Genomic DNA, 20,918 nt, shown 5'->3' with positions numbered 1-20,918 from the left:
TTTGGGGCGAAAGACACGGAGACACCCGGCCGGCCGGCCGAGCTCTCACCTGACCCCCTTCTTCGCGGGGAGACTCTTTGCAGAGTTTGTTCTGGTCACTGCCAGACGATTTCATTCAGCTGGGTGGAGAGGGGGCCTCTAGCTTCTGGGGTTAAACAATGCCAAGTTTATCAGTTTTATTCTGGTTGGAACTGGGGGATTTTTTTTTTAATCCTGGAGGAACAAAAACGTTGATTAACTTCCCGTCTACTTCGACTACTTCTTTGTGAGTCACCATGGTCTTGGATCACGTGTAGGATACGTGATCAACAGCTACTACCCTCAAAAACTGAGTTCGTATATGGCCTGATCTATGGGTAATACCGTGACCTTACACACATATACACAAACACACATCTACTTGGATACCAGCAGGGCTGAGGTGCTTTTCAGTCCTGGGCGGGAACTGAACTCAGACAAACGAGTTAGCAGGTGAGTGTGTTGCCACAACACTAGGAAGCCGGTATATACATACATTTTTTGTATATGAGCGCGCATGTGTGTGTGTGTGTGTGTGTGTGTGTGTGTGTGTGTGTGTGTGTGTGTGTGTGTGTGTGTGTGTGTGTGTGTGTGTTTACCTGGTTGTATCTTACGGGAAAGGGAGCTATGTTCGTGGTGCCCCGTCTCTGTACCTCGCAGTATCTAAATTCTTCTTAAATTCGTATATGCTTTTTGCACACACTATCATTTCGTCCAGTTTGTTCCATACATTCACCACTCTGTGGGGAAAGCTGTTCTTTTTCAGGTCTCTTCTATAACTGTCCTTTTTGAGTTTCTTTCCATGTCCCCTTTTATTTTTCGCATCCCATTTTAGTAATTCTTCTTAATCAAGGACTTCTGCACCTCTCATGGTTATATAGATGGTCAACAAGTTTCCTCTTTCTCTTCTTTGTTCCAGGGTCGGTAACTAGTTTTGACAGTCTCTCTTTGTATGACAGTTCTGAAAGTATGGGGGCCATCTTCGTTGTTGCTTTCTCTCTCTCTCTCTTTGTGTGTGTGTGTGTGTGTGTGTGTGTGTGTGTGTGTGTGTGTGTGTGTGTGTGTGTGTGTGTGTGTGTGTGTGTGTGTGTGTGTGTGTGTGTGTGTGTGCGCGCGCGCTCTGTTAGGAGCGGGTCCAATTAAGTATTTTCATGCTGAGGAACGAGTGGGGGCGTTTCCAGGTGCATCGAAGGCCGAGCTATTATTAGTCACAAACGTGTCCAACATCTCGTTAACCAGCAACAGACTAACGTGAGTTAAGTTACTAATATCATAGGAGGGAAAATATGCCCGCGAGTTAAAGAGGTGTGCTTGCACATACATCAAAGCAACCCCAACAGGGATTTCCTGTTTCTCATCCTTAAGAGCATGCATGGATGCATGCATGCATGCATGCGTGCTTGCTCCAGGGTGTGCAAGGCGGCTGCAACCCGCCACTCCAACCCCGAAGGTGTGCGCACGTTTGTGCGTTTCTTGCAAGTTGGTGAGCAGCTCGCTTCCATCTTGTCCGTTCGTGCACTGGCTTTCGTGTGCAGCTGGTGCTGCTGCTGCTGCTGTTGCTGCCAGCTTTCGGTGCGGTGTGTCACAATCGCCGCACTACCCTGCCGCGTGGATATTGTGCGCTAAAAGCACAGTCGCAGACTCTTCGTGTCCTGCTCAGACTCTTCGTCTCTTGCTCGTCTGTGTAACTGAAGAACGGGACCTACGTCACAGCGGGCGGCGGGAACTTCTGGTCTCGACCGGGAGGAAATCCACATGAGGGACATCTGTTCCTGCATTTCTGCGAGGACGCTTCCTTCGTGAAATTACGGAAGAATCTGTGGCCAGGACACCTGAGAGGTCTTGACATCAACCGCACGGCCATCATTCCAATGGGGTGGTCAACGAATGGAATAGACTTAGTAACCATGTACTGAGCTCTGAAACTATCAGTTGTTTTAAGAAACGGTTAGACAACTTTATAGATGGGGTTGACAGGTGGTGATGGATATGGAGCTGCCTTGTGTAGGCCTTATGGTCTCTTGCAGTCTTCCTCATTCTTATGTTCTTGTTCTAGTCCTCCTTCGTGTCGCCTACAGATGACACTAGTATCGCCCAACACAACGGGCGACACGCACCGCAAATCGGACAAGGGTTCCGCGAAGGACCGGATGGGAAAAAAAAGCTTTGGTGTGTATTCTACGACAGACTGCATTTGTCCCTTTTTTGTATGATGATTACGTATTGGGAGAGAACCCGCTCACCTTCAATCCAGCCGACGCTCTGCCGCAAAAGAGGCAAGAAATCTGCCTCCTGTTATTGCCCCGCGTTGCCAACTACCGCCAGATCTTTATATTCTGCAGACGACCTATCCGGTCAAGATGAGAAACGGCAGCTCCAGATATCAACCCACTCCTGTACCCTAATGTCATCGATGATGGAAATAAAATACTTCTCACACTGAGCGTGAAACAATCTGTGATTCAAAAGGAGTACATACAAAGAGCATTGATATATGTAAATACTCAGGATGAACGTCACCTTTTGAATATGTCAGGTATCCAATCAAAGGACGCGGCAACTTAATGAGTCATCTCTTGCACGGACCGCCACACCTAATTAGTAGGATCTCGAGTTCGAACAAAGGTCACATTTAAGCGCCTCCCAGTGTAGGCTCCCTTCCTTCTTCACCCCTGTAACTTAATACATGCGTATATAAAGGAGTTAATCCCTCATACAAAGGGGCGTGGCCGAGTCAAAGTATATTTTTACCTTGGCTCTCCGTGGGAGGAAAAGATGAAGAAGGGAAAGCGGGGGAATTCCCGAGTCACCTTTTCTCCGCTCGATTCCATTCGTCTTTTGCGACGCACAAGGTAGCGCGGTGACGTCATTCTTGCATGTACACTAAGGAACACAAAGGAAGAACAAACAGCAGCAGGCCTAATAGCCCTAAAGAGGCTGTTTGTGTTTACTATACTAAGCTACAGTTAAGAAAACAGGGTAACTAGGCGATAGAAGATGAACTAACACCACTGCTACCACTATCCTATCCAACCGAGACCAAAGATCTTTCCTGCCTCGTCAGGGGAAGGGCGGGGGTGGTGTGTGTGTGTGTGTGTCAGTGAGTCGCCTTTTACGTCACAGGAGCTTAATGAAAGAACAGTTGGTGCCCTAAAAATGGAACAGGAAGTTAAGACCTCCAGAACCGCGTGGCTCTGGTCCGTAAAGGCTCCACTAAAGTCCCTAAACTAGTGGCAACATATACCTACGCGGTATAGGACAATACAGATGGATTTAAAGCAAAATTAATTAGCGTGAGACACATACGACAGGAACCTAAGAAGGAAATATTCAACCCTTTAGAAAAATAAATGTTAATTCATTAATCAATTTACATCAAACAAACACCCTTTCATTAAAAATACATATCAATTATCGAATTAATTTTACATAAAATAAACTAACAATTACGCATAGACAAATAATTAATAAGTAAATGCGTAAATACGTTTTATTTAGTTATTTCTGAGCCTCTTTCATCGCGGTGACAACAGCACATTTATGACACGCTGACTCAAAATCCCGCTCGCTCGTTTACTTTTTTCTCTCTTCTCTTCTCTTCCTCCAAAACCTCCCTTCCGCCTCTCACTCACTTCCTCTCCTTCCACCCAAACACTCTACTGCACTATCCAGTTGCTCTTTTTTTTTGTTCTCTTTCACAAATTTTCCAGTTTTTTCGTCATCCATTTTCTTTGGCAGCTTCTTCTTTAATAATCACTGGTTTCCAAAATGTCTAAGCTATATCATGAGAATATTTTTGCCTTATTTCTATTCTTTTATATTATTTCTCTACTTGGTACCCTTTCCGTTCTTCTTTCATCCTGTGCATTGCTGCAACCGACGGAGACTCTTTGCAAAAATACAGTTCATCCACATTACGGTAATAAAGGCTTTGAACCGGCCACCCTCTTCAAAATGGGGAAAAGAGGCCCTTTGGTATGTATGTACTGGATGCTAATAAGACCTAATTGCTATATTATATGGAAACCTCCTAAAGCCGGGTCGATTTTGTGCAGAGCAAGCAAACAAGCAACCCCTCCCGCTATTATTGGATTAAGCGCCCTCCCCGGAGCAGGCACTCCTCTACTTCGATTTACGACTTTAGGTTTTAGTGTGGCTGTTACAGGATCATTTCGTTCCATTCGAGGAAACTTCCCACTGTGCTTCACTTTATGAACACACTAGAAATTTAGCACACTCTCTGGAAAGACGTAGAGTGTGGGGTGATCTAACAGAGGTGTTCAAATGGATCAGGGGCTTTAACAAGGGTAAAGCAGACAAGGTCATCATATTCAGACAAAGCAGGACTCGCAATAATGGATTTAAATAGGACAAATTTAGATTTAAAAAGGAAATAAGCTAGAACTTGTTTACCAATAGAGTGGTAAACTAATGGAATGGACTTAGTCACCATGTAGTGAGCGCTGAAACTATCGGTTGTTATAAGAGTGGGTTAGATAACTTTATGGATGGCGATGACAGGTGGTAATGGACATGGAACTGCCTTGTGTAAGCATTATGCTCTATGCAAGTGTTACCTTCTCAAGGGTTATCTCCTAAAGGGTTACCTCCCCCAGTGTCAGTGTTCTATGCAAAGTTACCTTCCCAAGGGTTATCTCCTCAAAGGTTACCTCCCCCAGTGTCAGTGTGAATCATATAAATATCCTTGATAAGCAAGCAAATAGTTATACCTGAGCAAATTACCCCAAGGTTGCTACGTTCGTCGCATCTACGCGCATTGAGTTGCATTGTACATCACAGACTTCTTACACGCGTCCCCAAGGTCCCGTGGCTCCAGGGAAGTCTGAAGGTCCCTTTACCAGAGCTTGGTGCATTCCGCTTCAGTTTGGCCGCGGTTAGAGCTCCCAAACTATCAAAGCTTAAGAGGCAGGTTCATACTGAAATAAAAGTCCGGTAGGCCACATACTCTACCAAAGAAAAATTTCGTAGGCCACATATTATACCGGCAACCATATTGCTCTAATAATTTGGGAGTGCTAACCGCGGCCAAAACTAAAGCGAAACGCACCTAGGAACGCACCAAGGAGCGCGCCCAGCTCAGCCCTTTACATAAATTAATTTCATAGGGAGGGAGACATGATGACTTCGCTTTTCGGCTCTTATACAACCGACCCTTCCAACTTGTGGAGGATCGTCAGACAGCAACTGGAAGAGTTCACAGTCTTTACACACACAAGGACATCAACCATCTCAACCACTCTGCACACACTCCCCAACACCAGTGGCGTCAGCATGGAGTGAAGTCTTCGAACCCTATCCTGTGCACAGACCACACTGCTTAAACTCCTTGCACTGAGGGCAAATTCCTTTTACGAATTGCTGTAGCAATCTCACTCCCGATGGGACTGTTGATCTCTCTAAATTAGATGAAAATTATCTTCTTATTTCCCCTCGTCGTGTTGGAGGAAGCCATCTCCGGACTAAAGTTCAAATCCCTTGGCCCTTCCGGCATTTGGTACACAGCCACTCAGACGCATGCCAGACAACATAAGTGGACACAACATTACATAACAGTTCATTCGCCTCTGGGTAACTCCCACATCTTTTCAAGGCCTCCCGAACCCTCTTTATTCCCGAGCCACAGAAACCTTTCGGCCTCCTATCCTGACTGTCTAACTCAGTTCTGGAATATTTCGGTAAGGTGTTTGAGTCCTCGGCTGTCGCCCTACTTGGAGGTGAAGGATCTCCTGGGAGATTGTCAGTTCGGTTTTCGGCCGGGACGGGGCGCTGACGTCGTTTTTATCCATGATCACCCAGTGGGTTCAAAGACCGCCAGACGGTCGCCCTGGTATGGCCATTTTGGTTTGTAAGAACGCAGAGGAGGCATTCGATACGGTCTGGCATGAAGACCTTGCATACAAATTGTACCACTATTTCCGCCTTGCCCTGCCGTTCACACGGTTGCTCTGCAACTACCTGGGTGGCAGAACAAGAATAGAAGAGCGGGGTTGTCTGTTCCGAAGGCTGGAGTGCCTATGGGCTCTGTCCTTGCCCCCCTCCCTCCCCCGGCCCACCCTGTACAATCTACTTACGAATGACCTGTCAGAGCCGGCTTACCCACGCAACCAGGCTCTTATTCTTTCGTACGCGGACGGCACTAATCACACGAGCGGACACAAAACACTGGAGGGAGCTTTGCACGTAATGCAAAACAAACTAGACGGGGCACACGCGTGGGAGCAACAACGGCGCATTAGGACGAGCGCGTTGAATTGCAAAACCGACAGAACAATCACGGACACTCCTCGTAACATCCCCAACACCCCGGTGAACGACCTTGCCTGTGTGGTGGGTGGCACACTGGGCAGTGACCTTACCTGGGCACCACATTTCGGGAAACAAGAGGCGAGATCCAAGGCTGTGCCGGGGTGGACTCTTCAAAGCCGGAACACTACTCACCAAACGTCGTTTTTACCTGAGGTTGGTCAAGCCGTTACTGTGCCAGCCCCGGGATTGACATGCCCCACAAACAACTACTTCAACCAGAGGGTTCAGAACGCCACAGTTCATCGCGATGGAGCGACTTCCAAGTCCCTATACTTAGCTGTCAACACCCGTCCATCCACTCAAATGACGTAAGCATAAACTCTACACATCTCTAGAAAGACTACGCCAAACACAAACACCCGATCAGACGCGTCACACGCAGACCTTGCCGTACAGACTGTTTTCTGTGTCTCTCCCCCCGTGCGGTATACACGAGAAATCGTGTGTAACCGAGCGAGTTTGCCCTTCATATTCACTTTTACACGTGGAAGTGGCACTAACTCACTTCTCCTAGGCATTATACACACTCTTTGCGGGAACAAAATCATGCCCACGTCCACAAACATACAAAAAAAAAAAAAAAGTGATTCTGCCTTTCTCTACAACTGTCTCCAACCATTTTCCCTGCTTTCGTTGGTCGATTCAGATGTGAGCTTCTACGTCCAAAAATGTCCTGTTCCATGCCTCCTGAGCCGCGACACAAGCCCTAATAAATTAATTGATATACCTCTAAAGTAACCACCGGCAATAGCATTCTTTTCATACTTAAATAGAACTTAAAATTCCTACAGATTTTTCTTCTTTTCCCACGAAAAAAAAAAAAAAAAACACCCTGCGCAGGCGGGCTCCTGGTCTGTCCAAGGTGGTCCATAGACCTGAACTATCCCCCCCCCAAGACCAAAAACTCCCGAAGATGACCGACCGAAGGCCAAAAGACGCCTCATGGAAACAAACTTTGGATTTCTGGAAATGTCCCTGGCCAAGGAGTACCGTGATATCGGAAGAAAAATTGAGACAGCATACTTCAAACTGAACAATGCTGCAACTGCTGTCGACTTAAACAGAATATGTATTCTGAACGCCCTTTTACCCATATAAATAACACACACACACACATATATATATACATATATATATATATATATATATATATATATATATATATATATATATATATATATACACATATCTGAATAGAATCACCAATGACGGTGATGTCGGTCAAATAATTCAGACTGTCGTCCCCGGATTCGAACCTGGGCTCGGAATTATTATATATATATATATATATATATATATATATATATATATATATATATATATATATATGTGTGTGTGTGTGTGTGTGTGTGTGTGTGTGTGTGTGTGTGTGTGTGTGTGTGTGTGTGTGTGTGTTCGTGAAAAGCTGGAGTCCAGGAACCATTGTATAGATGAAGACAGTAAACGCAGGACTCGTCGAAATAAGTTTCTTCCTACGTTTCGAACCCTGAAGACGAACCCCGGACAGGGTTTGAAACGTAGGAATAAACTTATTTCGACGAGTTCAGCGTTTATTTTCTTCGTCTATACAATATATATATATATATATATATAATATATCAACCGCAGTGTAATGTCGAGGGGTTATCGACACCGTACGACACTGTAGATAAGATAGCGCTGATGAAACACCACGGCAGTAATATCCCTATGCACGTATCAGATCTAAATCCATGGCCATGTTGTTCGGGGGGAGGAGAGAACTAATGCAAGTGTCGCATCAGGGGACCGAATTACATCCCGTCCAGGCAGCACCACAGGAATACCAAACAAAGCGTCTTCTCTTTTTTAGAAGCCTGAGTTATCCCGCAATATTTCATGATTGAAGGCTCGTCTCCACGTAAAATAAGTAAATAGGAACACCTCCAGGCTAAAAACAAATATATACATAAATAAACAATACACAAATAAATAAATATAATCATGAAAAAAAAACATAAATAAACCATAAACAATAACTATAAATAAAAACTACCCTTTCATTCATACTTCTCCTTTCAGAAGAAAGAGAACACAATTAGTTTATCACTAAGGGGGGAAACTGTATCGACAAAATGTTGCTTCTATCCTTGAAATCATTTGGGTCTACAATGGGAATATTCACACTGTAAGATAGCTAATACAGCTGTTTAGGAGAAATGTAATCTCAATGACGTCACCCCCGCCCACTAGAATTCTCCCCCATAATGCAATGTGTCTACAATGGGAATATTCACACTGTAAGATAGCTAATACAGCTGTTTAGAAGAAATATAATCTCCATGACGACACCTTCACACTAGAATTCTCCCCCATAATGCAATGTTCTTTCGAAATCACATCAAGTATATTAGAATTGTGTCGTGAAGTATCTAATGCATTGGTGCCTAAGCTTTTTTTAACAGCCTACTGTCTTATCCACGTGTTTTTATGTCGCAAGAGACTTGTAAAAGTGTTACAATTTCTAAATAAAAACATCAAATTATAGCCTATGAGAATAGACTATGGAGACGAGTTATAATACGAGGTGAATAGTACTCGATTTTCATTTTCGGTTGTATAAGACCGGTTAAGGTGATGCGAGTGTCGCATCGTGGGGCGTCCTTCGCCTCGCCAGCACCCGGTGGACGGCCATCCCACGGAGCAGCACTGGCGACCTCCGGCCAATTAGCTCGCTGGATATTTGGAATTCTTGACGGAAAAGACTCCGTGGTACGATAGTACCTTGCTACGGGAGACTATACGACGTTATCCGGTTATCGGCTCGTACTGTATTATCACATGGACGTGAAACTTGGACTATTAGTAAACAAATGCAGGGCAGGATAAAATCAGTAGAAATGTGAATTTGAAGAAGGATGCTGAAAAATTCACGGACAGAATTTGAAACGAACGAATAAATACTGCAGCAAATAGGAACACAGAGGGAAATAATAGCAACTAACAGGAAAAGAGTTACTTTGTAGGACACGTCATGAGAAAACAACAATTAGGGCATACATGCCTAATGGGGAAAATAGAAGGAAAGAGGGCAAGAGGAAGACCACGCAGGAAATCTGTCGACGGTTTAAGGACATCTATAGGAGAAGAAATAACACATGTCATCTTGTTAAGAAGAACCATGTGCAGACAGGAATGGTTCCATGGTGGCCAACGTCCAAGTGGATGCACTGGAATTCAGTGAAGGGATCCAAATCGCCAGGGAATATGGGCAGATGAATATAGCTTCCACGTATGACCACATGTTAATCAACAGATGAGGTCAGAGGACCTTGTAAGGCTCTCGTAAAAGAGTTTTGTAAGCATGGTGGGCAACATGATCTCGCAAGGTCTTCCGATACTTTCTACTGGCTACAGTTTATAGGGTAAGAGGCAATATCCAGTGGAGAATATTCTGGATCAGGTATAGGAAACATTTTAGGACGGGCTTACGGGAGGATCCGTGTTTACATCCAACCTACGCAAAGACATTTAGTCATCCCAATTCAAAATGGCTTAATAAAGAAAAGGCCTTAAAGGGGGTGAGCTTTGTGAAAAAAGAGAAGAATTATACGACATTCATAGTGACGGAAAGAAAAAGTTAACTCCATTTTTACATTTAATATAAAAAAGATTATTAAGAATCATATTGGGACACTAATGTCTCCTGCCAATGGTCGACTCGAATATTGAAAGGGGAGGTTTGATATCTTAAACAACTACTCCAGTTTCGTATTTACGATCGAAACCCCTCACTGTGAAGTCTTATCTGAGTCGCGTGATACGGTGAGTGGACACTTCCTTGTATAAATATGACCAAAATAAATGGGGATGCAATCCAAAGTTAGTAGAACACCAGGGGCTGACAGTTGACGTTGCTACAAACTCAGAATTATAGGAGCTATCAAATTATATAGATAAGAACTGCATCTGTGAGAGTGGCAAAGAACTTTATATTTATGGCCTTTTCCTTAATAAAAATAATCCAAAGTACGAAAAATTGTAGGCGCCTGCAGACAACAGATTTTTATGCTTTCCCTGCTCTCGGCATTATCGACACTTTTGCAAGTTTCTAGGTTAGGTGCAGTTCTTATTCTTCATCCACGCAAATAAATAAATAAATAGTAATAATATAATAATAATAAGAAGAAGAAAATAAAAATCGCTACTGACGTTACTATTAATTTGTGGTACTTATTTATGGGGTTCGAGATATTCAGAATAATAGGAGCTATCCAATGACATAGATAAGAATTGCATATACGAGACTGGCATTCTTTCCTCATGCCCACTCAGTGTGGACATCCATGTGGAGACTTAGCCCAACTTTCAACACTACATGCAGATCTGCATGAGGCAGTGTAGATCCGACTTAAGGCTCTGTAGCTGACAATGAATGAAAAATATTTTATTTGGACGACATTGCCGTTTCAGTGTTTGGTGGGCTAACATAGTCTGGGCTTGATAGGGCAGGATTGGATCTGGGTATCAGTAGGTCCAGATTCATCTACGAAGTGTTTCCTGCATTTGTTTGTCTCTCACGTTATCGGTGGCAAAACCCGTCACTGACATTTTTATTTTAAAGTAACACTCTTCACACGTCTATCCTCATAACGTGAATCACTACGACATAATCTATATCAGCAGTGCTTAGTGTGTGGCATTTTGAAAATTTAAATCGAGTCGGATCCCATCAAAATAACCGATAAATGTGAATATTTTCCACAAGAAAAGTGTACCGAGGCGTTTGTCCGCCAGGGATTTTCCCGCGCAATAACATATGACGTCATAATAATGTTTGTTTATATTCTTAGGAACTGTACGAATCGCCATTACCTTGAATAACATACTAAAATGTGAAACACACTGTCATAGCTTTGAAGTAAATTCGCCATTGCACGATTCACCTGACTTATGCGCACTACTGCAAAGGTACGCGTTTTTTTTTTTTTTAGCAAATTATACGTTACACCTGAGAGACACGTTCGAAATATCAAATACAATTTCACCTCCGATTAGTATGCTACCGTTTCACGTTATTGTGGGCCTCGACGTACAGTATATGAGGGAGGGGGATTTGCTGGCTGGATGTGTGCGCGCAGGCGCGATCTTCTCATGTCCTTGGGTCCCAAACGACAGTCTTCTCAACGATGACTAAGCAGCCTTTCGTGTCTTCGGCTCTCACACCTAACACCACTCGGCATCATGTGTCGTAAAAGGATCCTTTATTTATTTATTCATCTATCCATTTATTTAGCTATCCATTTTGGTTATTCACCCATTTACGTGTTATTTATTCATCAATTTACTTATCGTTTATCTATTCACTCATTTACTTTCTAGTGAGATGGCAATTTACTTATTCATGATCACTATATATTTTATACCAGTGCACGGGCATGCGCTCTCCATCTTGAGCCTGCATACGATATAACCCTGGGGTGAGGCACTGCACTCTTCCAGTATCCGACTTACGCAACAAAGATCCACACAGAAGTGGCCTGCAGACAGGATTTTATCTCATTTCATTTATTTATTGGTTTTTCTTTTGTCTGTTCTATGTCACTGATAGTAACAGGAGGGGTGCATCTATCATTTGCCAGTTTTACCTGTGTGAAAAGGGGAGGAAATACGATCGAAATGTACAGGTAGAGGGGGAGAACAGAGGGAGGGAGGAAGAGAGAAAGACAAGGGTGTTGACGTGTTTTGAAGATAGGCGGCTGGGATGTGACTCACGGAACCACTTCATGCACTGGTCCAAGCCGGCCAGAATTTCTCTAAAACGACATTGATGGCGAAAGGGCTGAACCAACATTCTGAGAACTCCCTGCCGCCGCCACCACCTTGATTTTCATTCTAAATGGTGTCCTTTGTCATTTGGAGTCGGCGCCAGCCCTGCTGCCTTACGACCATAACAAAATGGCTATAGGAATGCATGGCGAGGCGCTATGGGTGCCGCAGCGGCGGTCCCATGGGACCGTGGCGACAAGGCAAGCATGAGCAACAACTAGGAAGGAGAGATATGCTATGGAGGACGCCAACATAGGTCTTGAGATGACGGGACAGAGGAGGGTATGGAGAAAGAAGAGGAAGGGGAAAATGGAGCAAGCTGAGGGAAAGAAAATGAGAGGAAGTAGTTGAATGGGAGGTAAGAGGGGAAGGAATGAGAAAAATGGAGGACAATAAAAAGCAGATGGTTGGAAGAAAAGGGATAGGGAAAAAATAAGACAATCATGACTAGTCCATAGGGTTACCACCAAAGTCCATCAAACATTGATTGCATAAAATATGCAGCCAATACCCAAATTGGAGAAGTGAGGATGCAAGAGGAAAAAATGTGAGGTGATAGTAGACAGGAATGGAAGAATAATAAAGGAGTAGGAAAAAAGAGAGAGTCAAGATAAAAAGGGATGTGTGAGCCACTTGGTTGTGGGTTTCAGAAGAGTATGCAATTAAACCAAGTTAAGAAGTGAAAATATGGGTGAAGATTCCTGGGTGAGGAGCTGGGTAACTCAGTGCACTAACAATACGATGCATAGATCTCAGAAAACTGCAGAAAAAAATATGAATCTTGGATCACATGCCGGACTTATGATGGACGGCTTTTATTCTCTTGGATGAGAGGTCTGTTGCTCAAATGGCCTGATCTATAGGTAATAATGAATAAACTGCCCAAAATGGTGCTTGTGCACCAGCATGTGTAATGTCCAAGTAGAGAGGGTAGACAGGAACAAATTAAATCTCTTGTCAACCTCGCAGATAAACTATATGAAGAAAGATTAAAAGCACTGGGTCTACCAAATTTGAAAGAGTGAAGAGAAAGAGGTGATATGATTACATTATTCAGGTCACTAAAGGGGATATTACACTGGTAGAAGAGATCTCCTAATTAAAGACAGAAGGGCTCTAATAGGTCATGGGAACAAATTAAGAAAGACCACATGTCTGAAGGCTGTGAAGAATTACATTTTCCATACAGATGTTTTCAAATCTAAATATATTAATTGGAAATCAAGGATATAGATTAAGTTGGAAGTGTACATGAATTTGAGGCTGGATATGATAAAAAAAAATAATAATAATAATAAATAAAATAAGAATAAAATAAAAGATGGAACCAACAAGCACTACTCCTTTCCTGTATAGTAGAATATGATAAGTACAATAAGATAAATAGAACATACACCATAGATCAGGCTACATATAAGTTATGAGCTCTCATCTGGGAGGGTAGGCTGTCAGTCATGAGTCCAACACATAATACAAGACCATGGTGAATCTCACACATGCACACACACACACAACTCAGTGGCATGGTTGGTAGAGTCTCCGACTGTCACTACAGCAGTCTGGGTTTGAATCCTGCCCATGGCTGAAATAATATCAGTATCACTACGCTTTGAGTTGTTACTCCAACTCTCGTGGGCAGGGAGTTGGGGATGTGTGTGAGTGTAAGGTCACAGCATTACCCATAGATTGGTCATATGAGTTCTGAGCTCTCTTCTGGGAGGGAAATAGCTGTCATTCACTAGTCCAACACATGATCCAAAGACCAATGTGAATACACACACACACACATACACGAGCATAGCTCCCCTTCCCGCAAAATACAACTAGGTAAATACATGGGAGGAATACAAGGGAACCTACTAAAATGGATGGAGGACTTCCTGACTGGAAGAAAGATGAGAGTAGTACTCAGAGAAAAATATTCAGATTGGAAAGAGGTGATCAGTGGAGTACCGCAAGGATCTGTACTGGCTCCAATAATGTTTGCTATCTATATGAATGATATGGACGAGGGCGTGAACTGTTACATGAGCTTCTTTGCTGATGACGCCAAACTGTTAAGGAAAGTAGAAACTGATAAGGACTGTGAAGCACTGCAAGAAGATCTGAATAGGGTATGGAACTGGAGTCAGAAATGGGAAGTGGATTTTAATACTAAGAAGTGTAGCATAATGGAGTTTGGAAAAAGCAAAAACAGAATATCAAGAAATTATACAATTGGAACCAAGGAAGTAAAGAAAGTAGGATCCGAAAAAGACTTGGGAGTTATTATCACAAACGACTTGTCCTATGATACACAGATTAACAAAATTGTCGGGGAGACTTACAACTTGCTAAGATCAATAAAAGTGACTTTTGCTTACCTGGACGAAGACATGATAAATAAAAATTTTGGTTACATTGATAAGGCCTAGACTAGAGTATGCGGCGACATTGTGGTCCCCCAGTACTAAAAAGAACATAAAGAAAATAGAAAGAATCCAAAGAGCAGCTACAAAAATGGCACCTGCACTTGCAAACCTATCATACGAGGAGAGATTGGCTAAACTGGAGCTACCGTCACTGGAGGAAAGAAGAGAGAGAGGAGACCTACTGACCATCTACAGAATCATGAAAGGCACAGAGATACTTGATAGAGAAGAATTACTAAATTGGGACAGGAGAAACACAAGAGCACATGGAAGGAAATTAAGAAAACATAGCTATAGAAGAGAACTGAAGAAAAACAGTTTTCCACATAGAGTTTTAGACACTTGGAACAAACTGGGTAATGAAATAGTAAGCGCAAAAACCATTCACGAGTTTAAAAGCAAACTAGACACAGAGAGATATAATGGCGGGACAACATGAGCATAGCTCCCCTTCCTGCAAAATACAACTAGGTAAATACAACTAGGTAAATAAATACACACACACACAAAATCTTAATATTCCTTTCTCAAAGTTAATTCTTCCTTGTCCACATGACTCATCTCTCGTTTTCGCACTTCCTACAACTATATTGAATTCAAGAATTACATTATCATTCTTTCTTGAACACAGAATTATTTTTTTTTTATGTTAGCAGCAAATCTAATCTAGCTGATCTGTCATCTCCTCTCACTCTTGTTGTTACTTTGACCCACTTTGTCATTACATATTATTTATCACTATATTTAACATTGTATTTCACAATAATTGTTCTTTTCTACTTATTTCCCAATCCTCCCAGTTTACTTCCAGAATTGAGGTCACCCTTACTGTCATTCCCCCCTCATGTGACTCTCTATATCTAACATTTCTTGGGGAGCCAATGACAGGCACCTGCTTGTGGTGGTCTTATAGAATAGACAGTAAATATCCCATTTTCAAAACCTGCCAACCCCCCTCACTTCAAATACAACAGTGACAATAGTCTAAAGTTTTTTTTTTCTCAGAGAGATCTCTATCTATTACTATTCATTCATCTATATACTTAGGGCTTTTTCCCGCTTACCAGGAAGGTAGCCAAAGTCAAAAGGCATATACTCACCCCTACCCATTTCACTCTCATCCACCACACTTTCCTTCCTCTGATCTTGGCTCCTCATGGATGACAAGTCATTCCTGTATCCAACCCACAGCCCTGGGTCAGAAGCAAAGCAACAAGACACAGCACATCCACAGTAAGGCCATTTTACTTAATTGGCAACTCCACTCTCCACCCCCATATGCAGAAAAATAGCAGATGGGAAGAAATCCCTTTGGGCTGCGTCAAAATACCATTCACACATAACCACTCCCTAGAAAGGTAGTAATAGATCACAGCGGAAAGATGATATTGTGATCTATTACTTCTATTGGTTATATCTTTAAACCTTTCAACCTCTGCATGAATGGAATCTTGTAATACCCTCTTACACTTCAGCAGCAGGCATTTAATCTCCCATGATGGTATTTTCCTTTAACTTTGGCTTTCTTCCAACAGACAAGGGCCTGATGTGTGAATGTGTATTAGTGATTTTTTCCACTCTTTGGAAAACACCTTGCACTTCCTCACAACTATGAGGATGATAGTCTCAGGTCCTGGACAGGAGGAGCCAGTACCCTTGCCACCTAACCTCTAATCCACTCATATGAGGATTCCCCAACCAGAGTAAATTTTTGTGTTACAACTATTGCTTTTGGTCCATGGAAATCATGGTTCCAAACTGATTACATCATCTTGATAGCAGTTTCTTTGGTTGGAAAAAGTCAATATTCCTGATAAAAAGAAACAAATTTTTTCTGTTGTCTAAAAAAGTGTTGTTTTACATATTACATATTTATATATTTTATATGATGACCATGTATAATAAATACATATTTTGATTAAAAACAAAAACAAAAAAAAACATGCCTGACTCCACAACCTTGAACAGTTAAAATATGCTTGATGGTGCAAAACAATGACTTTCCATTTTGCCAAATTGTATTTTGCAAAACTTCCTTATGATTGGTTATGTAAGGACAGGTAAGATGAAGTCAAAATATATTACATTTGGTTTTGTTAGGTCAGGTTTGGGAGTTTGGCAAAACAAGAAGTCATCAAGAATTTGATGAAATGTCATGATGATGATTGATTGATTTGGTTTAATGTTACAAACTCCCCCCTATCAGGAGGCTGGGGCAGTGCCCCTTACAGAGGACTTTGTAGATTGGAATTTAATTAACATTCCCCTTAGTTCAACTCTCCAATGGCAAGGTCTGAATCACCATCACCTTGACCTTTGCTACAAGTAACGATGCCATAACCTGCTCCACCAGTGAGCTTCCTGGTGAAATATGAATTTGGAAAAACAATTTGGCAAAATGGGAATGATTTGAACAAAACACATTTGTACTCACCATTGCCTTGTGCTCGGAAGTCCATAGTGCAGGAATACTTCATTTCTGCTGGATCTAAAGCTGTGGCTCCCTCCATGGCCCCATGGTGGGATGGGTGGGGATAGTGACCCGAAAAGCCCCCTAGGCCTGCTCCACCTCCAATTCCACTTGGGCTCCCTGATGGACGAGACACCAACAAATCCAATTTTATTAACCATATTGGGGTAAAACATAGAATTTCTAGCCGAGGCTTATGCATATTATCTTTAAAACAAACTGAATCAGCACCATGCATCACATGTCTTGCAGATGAACTGCAGCTCCTTGGAATCTGGATCTTGAGCTTGATCTCCCACTTTTCTCTATTTTCTTTAACCATCTCCATTCTCTGCCCATTATCCTTGCATCTACCTCTCCCACCACCACCATCCATATATAAATTGAACAGCCAAGGCGACATGACACATCCTTGGCAAAGTCCCATCTTTACCTTAAACCAATCACTCTCTCCATTTCTAATTCTAACACAGGCTCTACTACTCATGTGAAAACTTTTGACCACTCTTACCAGCTTTTCTCCTATTCCATATATTTGCAGAACCTCCCACAGTTCCTTTGTCTACCTTGTCATAAGCCTTTTCCAAATCCATAAAGACCCAAAAAACATCCTTACCTTTTCATTAAGCTTTCTCACATATCTGTCTCACCACAAAAATCTGATCCACACTACCCCTACCTGTCCTAAACACACACTGTTCCTCTCCTAATCCTCCCAATCAAGATCCTCCCATAAGCCTTCCTAACTACACTCAACAAACTGATTCCTTTGAAACTACTGCATTCACACTTGTCTCCTTTTCCCTTGTAAAGTGGAACTATACAGGCACTCCTCCAGCCCACCAGCACTTTACCCTCTTTTAAACAAACATTAAATAACCTCACTGGCCAGTCCATCACTGTACCTCCCTTTTTAGACACTACACATGACACTCAACCAACCCAGGTGCCTTACCTGCTCTCATCATTTTAATAACTCCTTTCACCTCATCTTTTTTTATTTCTCCTCCATTTTTCTCATTTATCAATGTCATTTTCTTAGCGCTTCCCACTGCAACTATCTTTCCCTTCCTATCCTCCTTCACATTTAGCAACTCCCTAAAATACTCTGCCCACCTTCCTCTCACTGCCGTCTCTTCCATGATCATCTCTCCATCTGCACCTTTACCTTTTCTTCTCTACTTGATTCACCTCCCTTTCCTCTCTTAATTTCCTTCCAAAACATCTTTTTATTACTTTCAAAAATTTCTGTCATACTCTTACCCCATTTCACAACTGCTTTCCTTTTTGCCTCCTATATATTATGCTTTACTTCTCTTTTCTCTGTACTTCTCATATGATTCTCTCATCCTATTTTGTAACCAATCTGTGAATGTTCATTTGTTCTCTCCTACAAACTTTTTGCTTCATCATCCCACTACTCACTACCCTTCCTTCTATTTCTTCCTGTCCTCCTTGTTCCACATACCATCTTTCCACACCTTGTGACTCCCTCCTTGAAACATCTCCATTCCTCCTCCACTCCTAGTTCTATTCTATCCTTCACTCCCACTCTTTTCTCAGCTTCTTGTACTTTTCTTTCTCATTTAAGGAGTTTACTCTAAGCACTTCCCTACCCTCTTCTTTTTCTCTTTCTCCATCTCAGAGCCCTTACATGCCTAAGTGCCACCCCAGGGCAAAGTTCTCAGTAATGCCCATCACCACTTCCCATCTCCACCATTTCTTACTGCCTATTATAGCTATTGGCTTGATTCTAACACAAAATTCATCTATTACGGTAAAATATTCTGGGCTCCTCTGACCTTTATTATAATTATTTTGTCAGCCTTGTAGGCATGTTCAGACTAGAATTGCCACACCCCTAAATGTGCCGCTCCAGGGCATATCCCCCCCCCCACCATGTGAGGGCCCTGATCCATCTATCCTCCACTCTTAATTTACCTTCCATCAAACAATTATCTGATATTCCCCCCACTCCCCTAAGAACATGTACATCCAAAAATCTTCCTACTCTTCTCCTGGTTACTACTACGTAGTCTATTAAAGCCCTATCTACCATCCTTCCATCCACCACCCTCTCCCATGTGTACTTATGCTTAACTTTCTTCCTAAACACTGTGTTTGCTATCATCAACTCTCCACTACAATATTTTTCCTGACATTTCACACTTCCAAATCACTCTGTCTATTGGTTTGCCTCCTACCCTAGCATTGAGATCTCCCAATACCACTACATTGATATTTCTCCCTGTCTGAGCATGAGGGGAATATCTATTGAACAAGGAAGGGAGAAGGCAGGGGCTAGATGCAAGTGGAGGATGATTGTGCATGGATTTTGATGCACCCCGAAGGGATTTTTCCATATCATCTCATATTTTCTACATGTGGGGATGGGGAAGGTGGGTCACCGTGTAAGCAAAGCAGCCCTATTGTGGATGTGCTGTGTCCTGCTGCATTGCTTCTAACCTAGGTAGTAGGCAGGAGACAGGGATGACCCATCATCCACAAGGAACTAAGATAATAGGGGGAAACAAGGACGGTGGATGGGAATGGAATGGGTGGGTAGGTGAGTGTATGCCTTGACTTGGCTACCTTTCATAAAAGAGAAGCCCCTGGTATATAATAATCCCAACTTCCTCTGTTTTGCTCACAATCTTACCCATGGGTAAGCTGTGAGGCACCAATGCCATTTTGTGGGAGTTTTTCACAAATTTGTGGGAGAAATTTGCTCACATGGGATGTTTTGTGAGCAAATGATATGTTGCAATGAACTTATTTGCGTATGTAATAATTCCTTCTTTTTGTGGGGAAAAACCTGGAAATCCAGATTTCCTTGTGTGAATTTTGTGGAAAAAATCTTACTCATTTGTGGGAACTGGCATAGATCACAGTGGCAACACTGCTGTAGGGCCTTGTGTGGATTTCCTTTGGACAATGCTCAGGCTAAACATCCAGACTGTAGAGGCAGAAATATGAAAAGTGTAAAAGCCAGCCAAAGCTCCAAATTTGGATAGGCTCCATGCACAAGCTCTTGGATTAAGCTACCTTGCACCGACCTCACAGTAGCCTGGGAATGACTCCCTCTGGGGGTATATTTGGCTCATAATGGCTCACCTCTTGATATATGTGAGGTAATCCAAACTTGCCCCAGAGGGAGAGAATTTTACCCAAGCTACAGCAAGGTAGATGCCAGGTGAGCTGTGCCCAAGGGCATGTGTATCAGGAACCAGCCAAATTTGAGGCTCTGGCTGGCTTTTTTTGCATTTCACAATTCTGCCTCTGCAGGCAGCATGAGAAACCTATAGGAATTATCATGGCTCTCGACCTGTGGGTAAATTGGGGGAGGCTGGGAAAATTACCCCTAAAGTGGCAAAGGAGGACTTTGACTAAAACTGGGAGGTTGGTCATTATGACCCAAATTCACCCCAACGGGAAACAATTATGGCCAAGCCACTGTGAAGCAGGCATGAGGTAACTGAGTGCAAGGGTGGATGGGTGTGTGATTCACCATGGTCTTGGATCACGTGTTGGAGATTTGTGATTGACAGCTACTTCCCTCCTGGAAGAGAGCTCAGAGCTCATATATGACCGATCTATGGGTAATGCTGTGACCTTACACGTACACACACCCCCAACTCCCTGCCCATGAGAATTGGAGTAATGACTCACAGCAGAACAATACTAAAATTATTTCAGTCCTGTGTGGGATTCGAACCTGGACCACTGTCGTGGCAGCCAGGAACTCTACCAACTGTACCATCAAGTCATGTGGGTGTGTGTAGGAGGGTCACAGCCAAATCTTAGGGTCTGGCTAGGTTTTCCAAATTTCACATTGCCATATTTGCAGATCACACATTTGATATGAGAGAGGTCCAAGTAAAATCCTGAAGGCCTTATAACTCTTA

At 42.7% G+C, this 20,918-nt stretch overlaps 1 protein-coding gene across 1 annotated transcript in view; it reads right to left on the bottom strand.

Moving 5' to 3' along the window:
* The window catches only part of LOC143025013 (segmentation protein cap'n'collar-like), a 54,739-nt gene that overhangs the window by 21,101 nt on the left and 12,720 nt on the right, over positions 1–20,918 (bottom strand). Inside the window, exon 5 of the mRNA XM_076184618.1 lies at positions 16,978–17,133. Within this exon, the coding sequence (XP_076040733.1) occupies positions 16,978–17,133 (156 nt within the window). The remainder of the gene's footprint in view (positions 1–16,977; positions 17,134–20,918) is intronic.

Source organism: Oratosquilla oratoria, chromosome 4, assembly GCF_046742065.1.
Source record: "Oratosquilla oratoria isolate Oo_2021 chromosome 4, ASM4674206v1, whole genome shotgun sequence".
In the NCBI taxonomy this organism is placed as follows: domain Eukaryota; kingdom Metazoa; phylum Arthropoda; class Malacostraca; order Stomatopoda; family Squillidae; genus Oratosquilla; species Oratosquilla oratoria.
The sequence above is the reverse complement of the archived record's forward strand: the minus strand, read 5'-3'. Positions and strand labels throughout refer to the sequence as shown.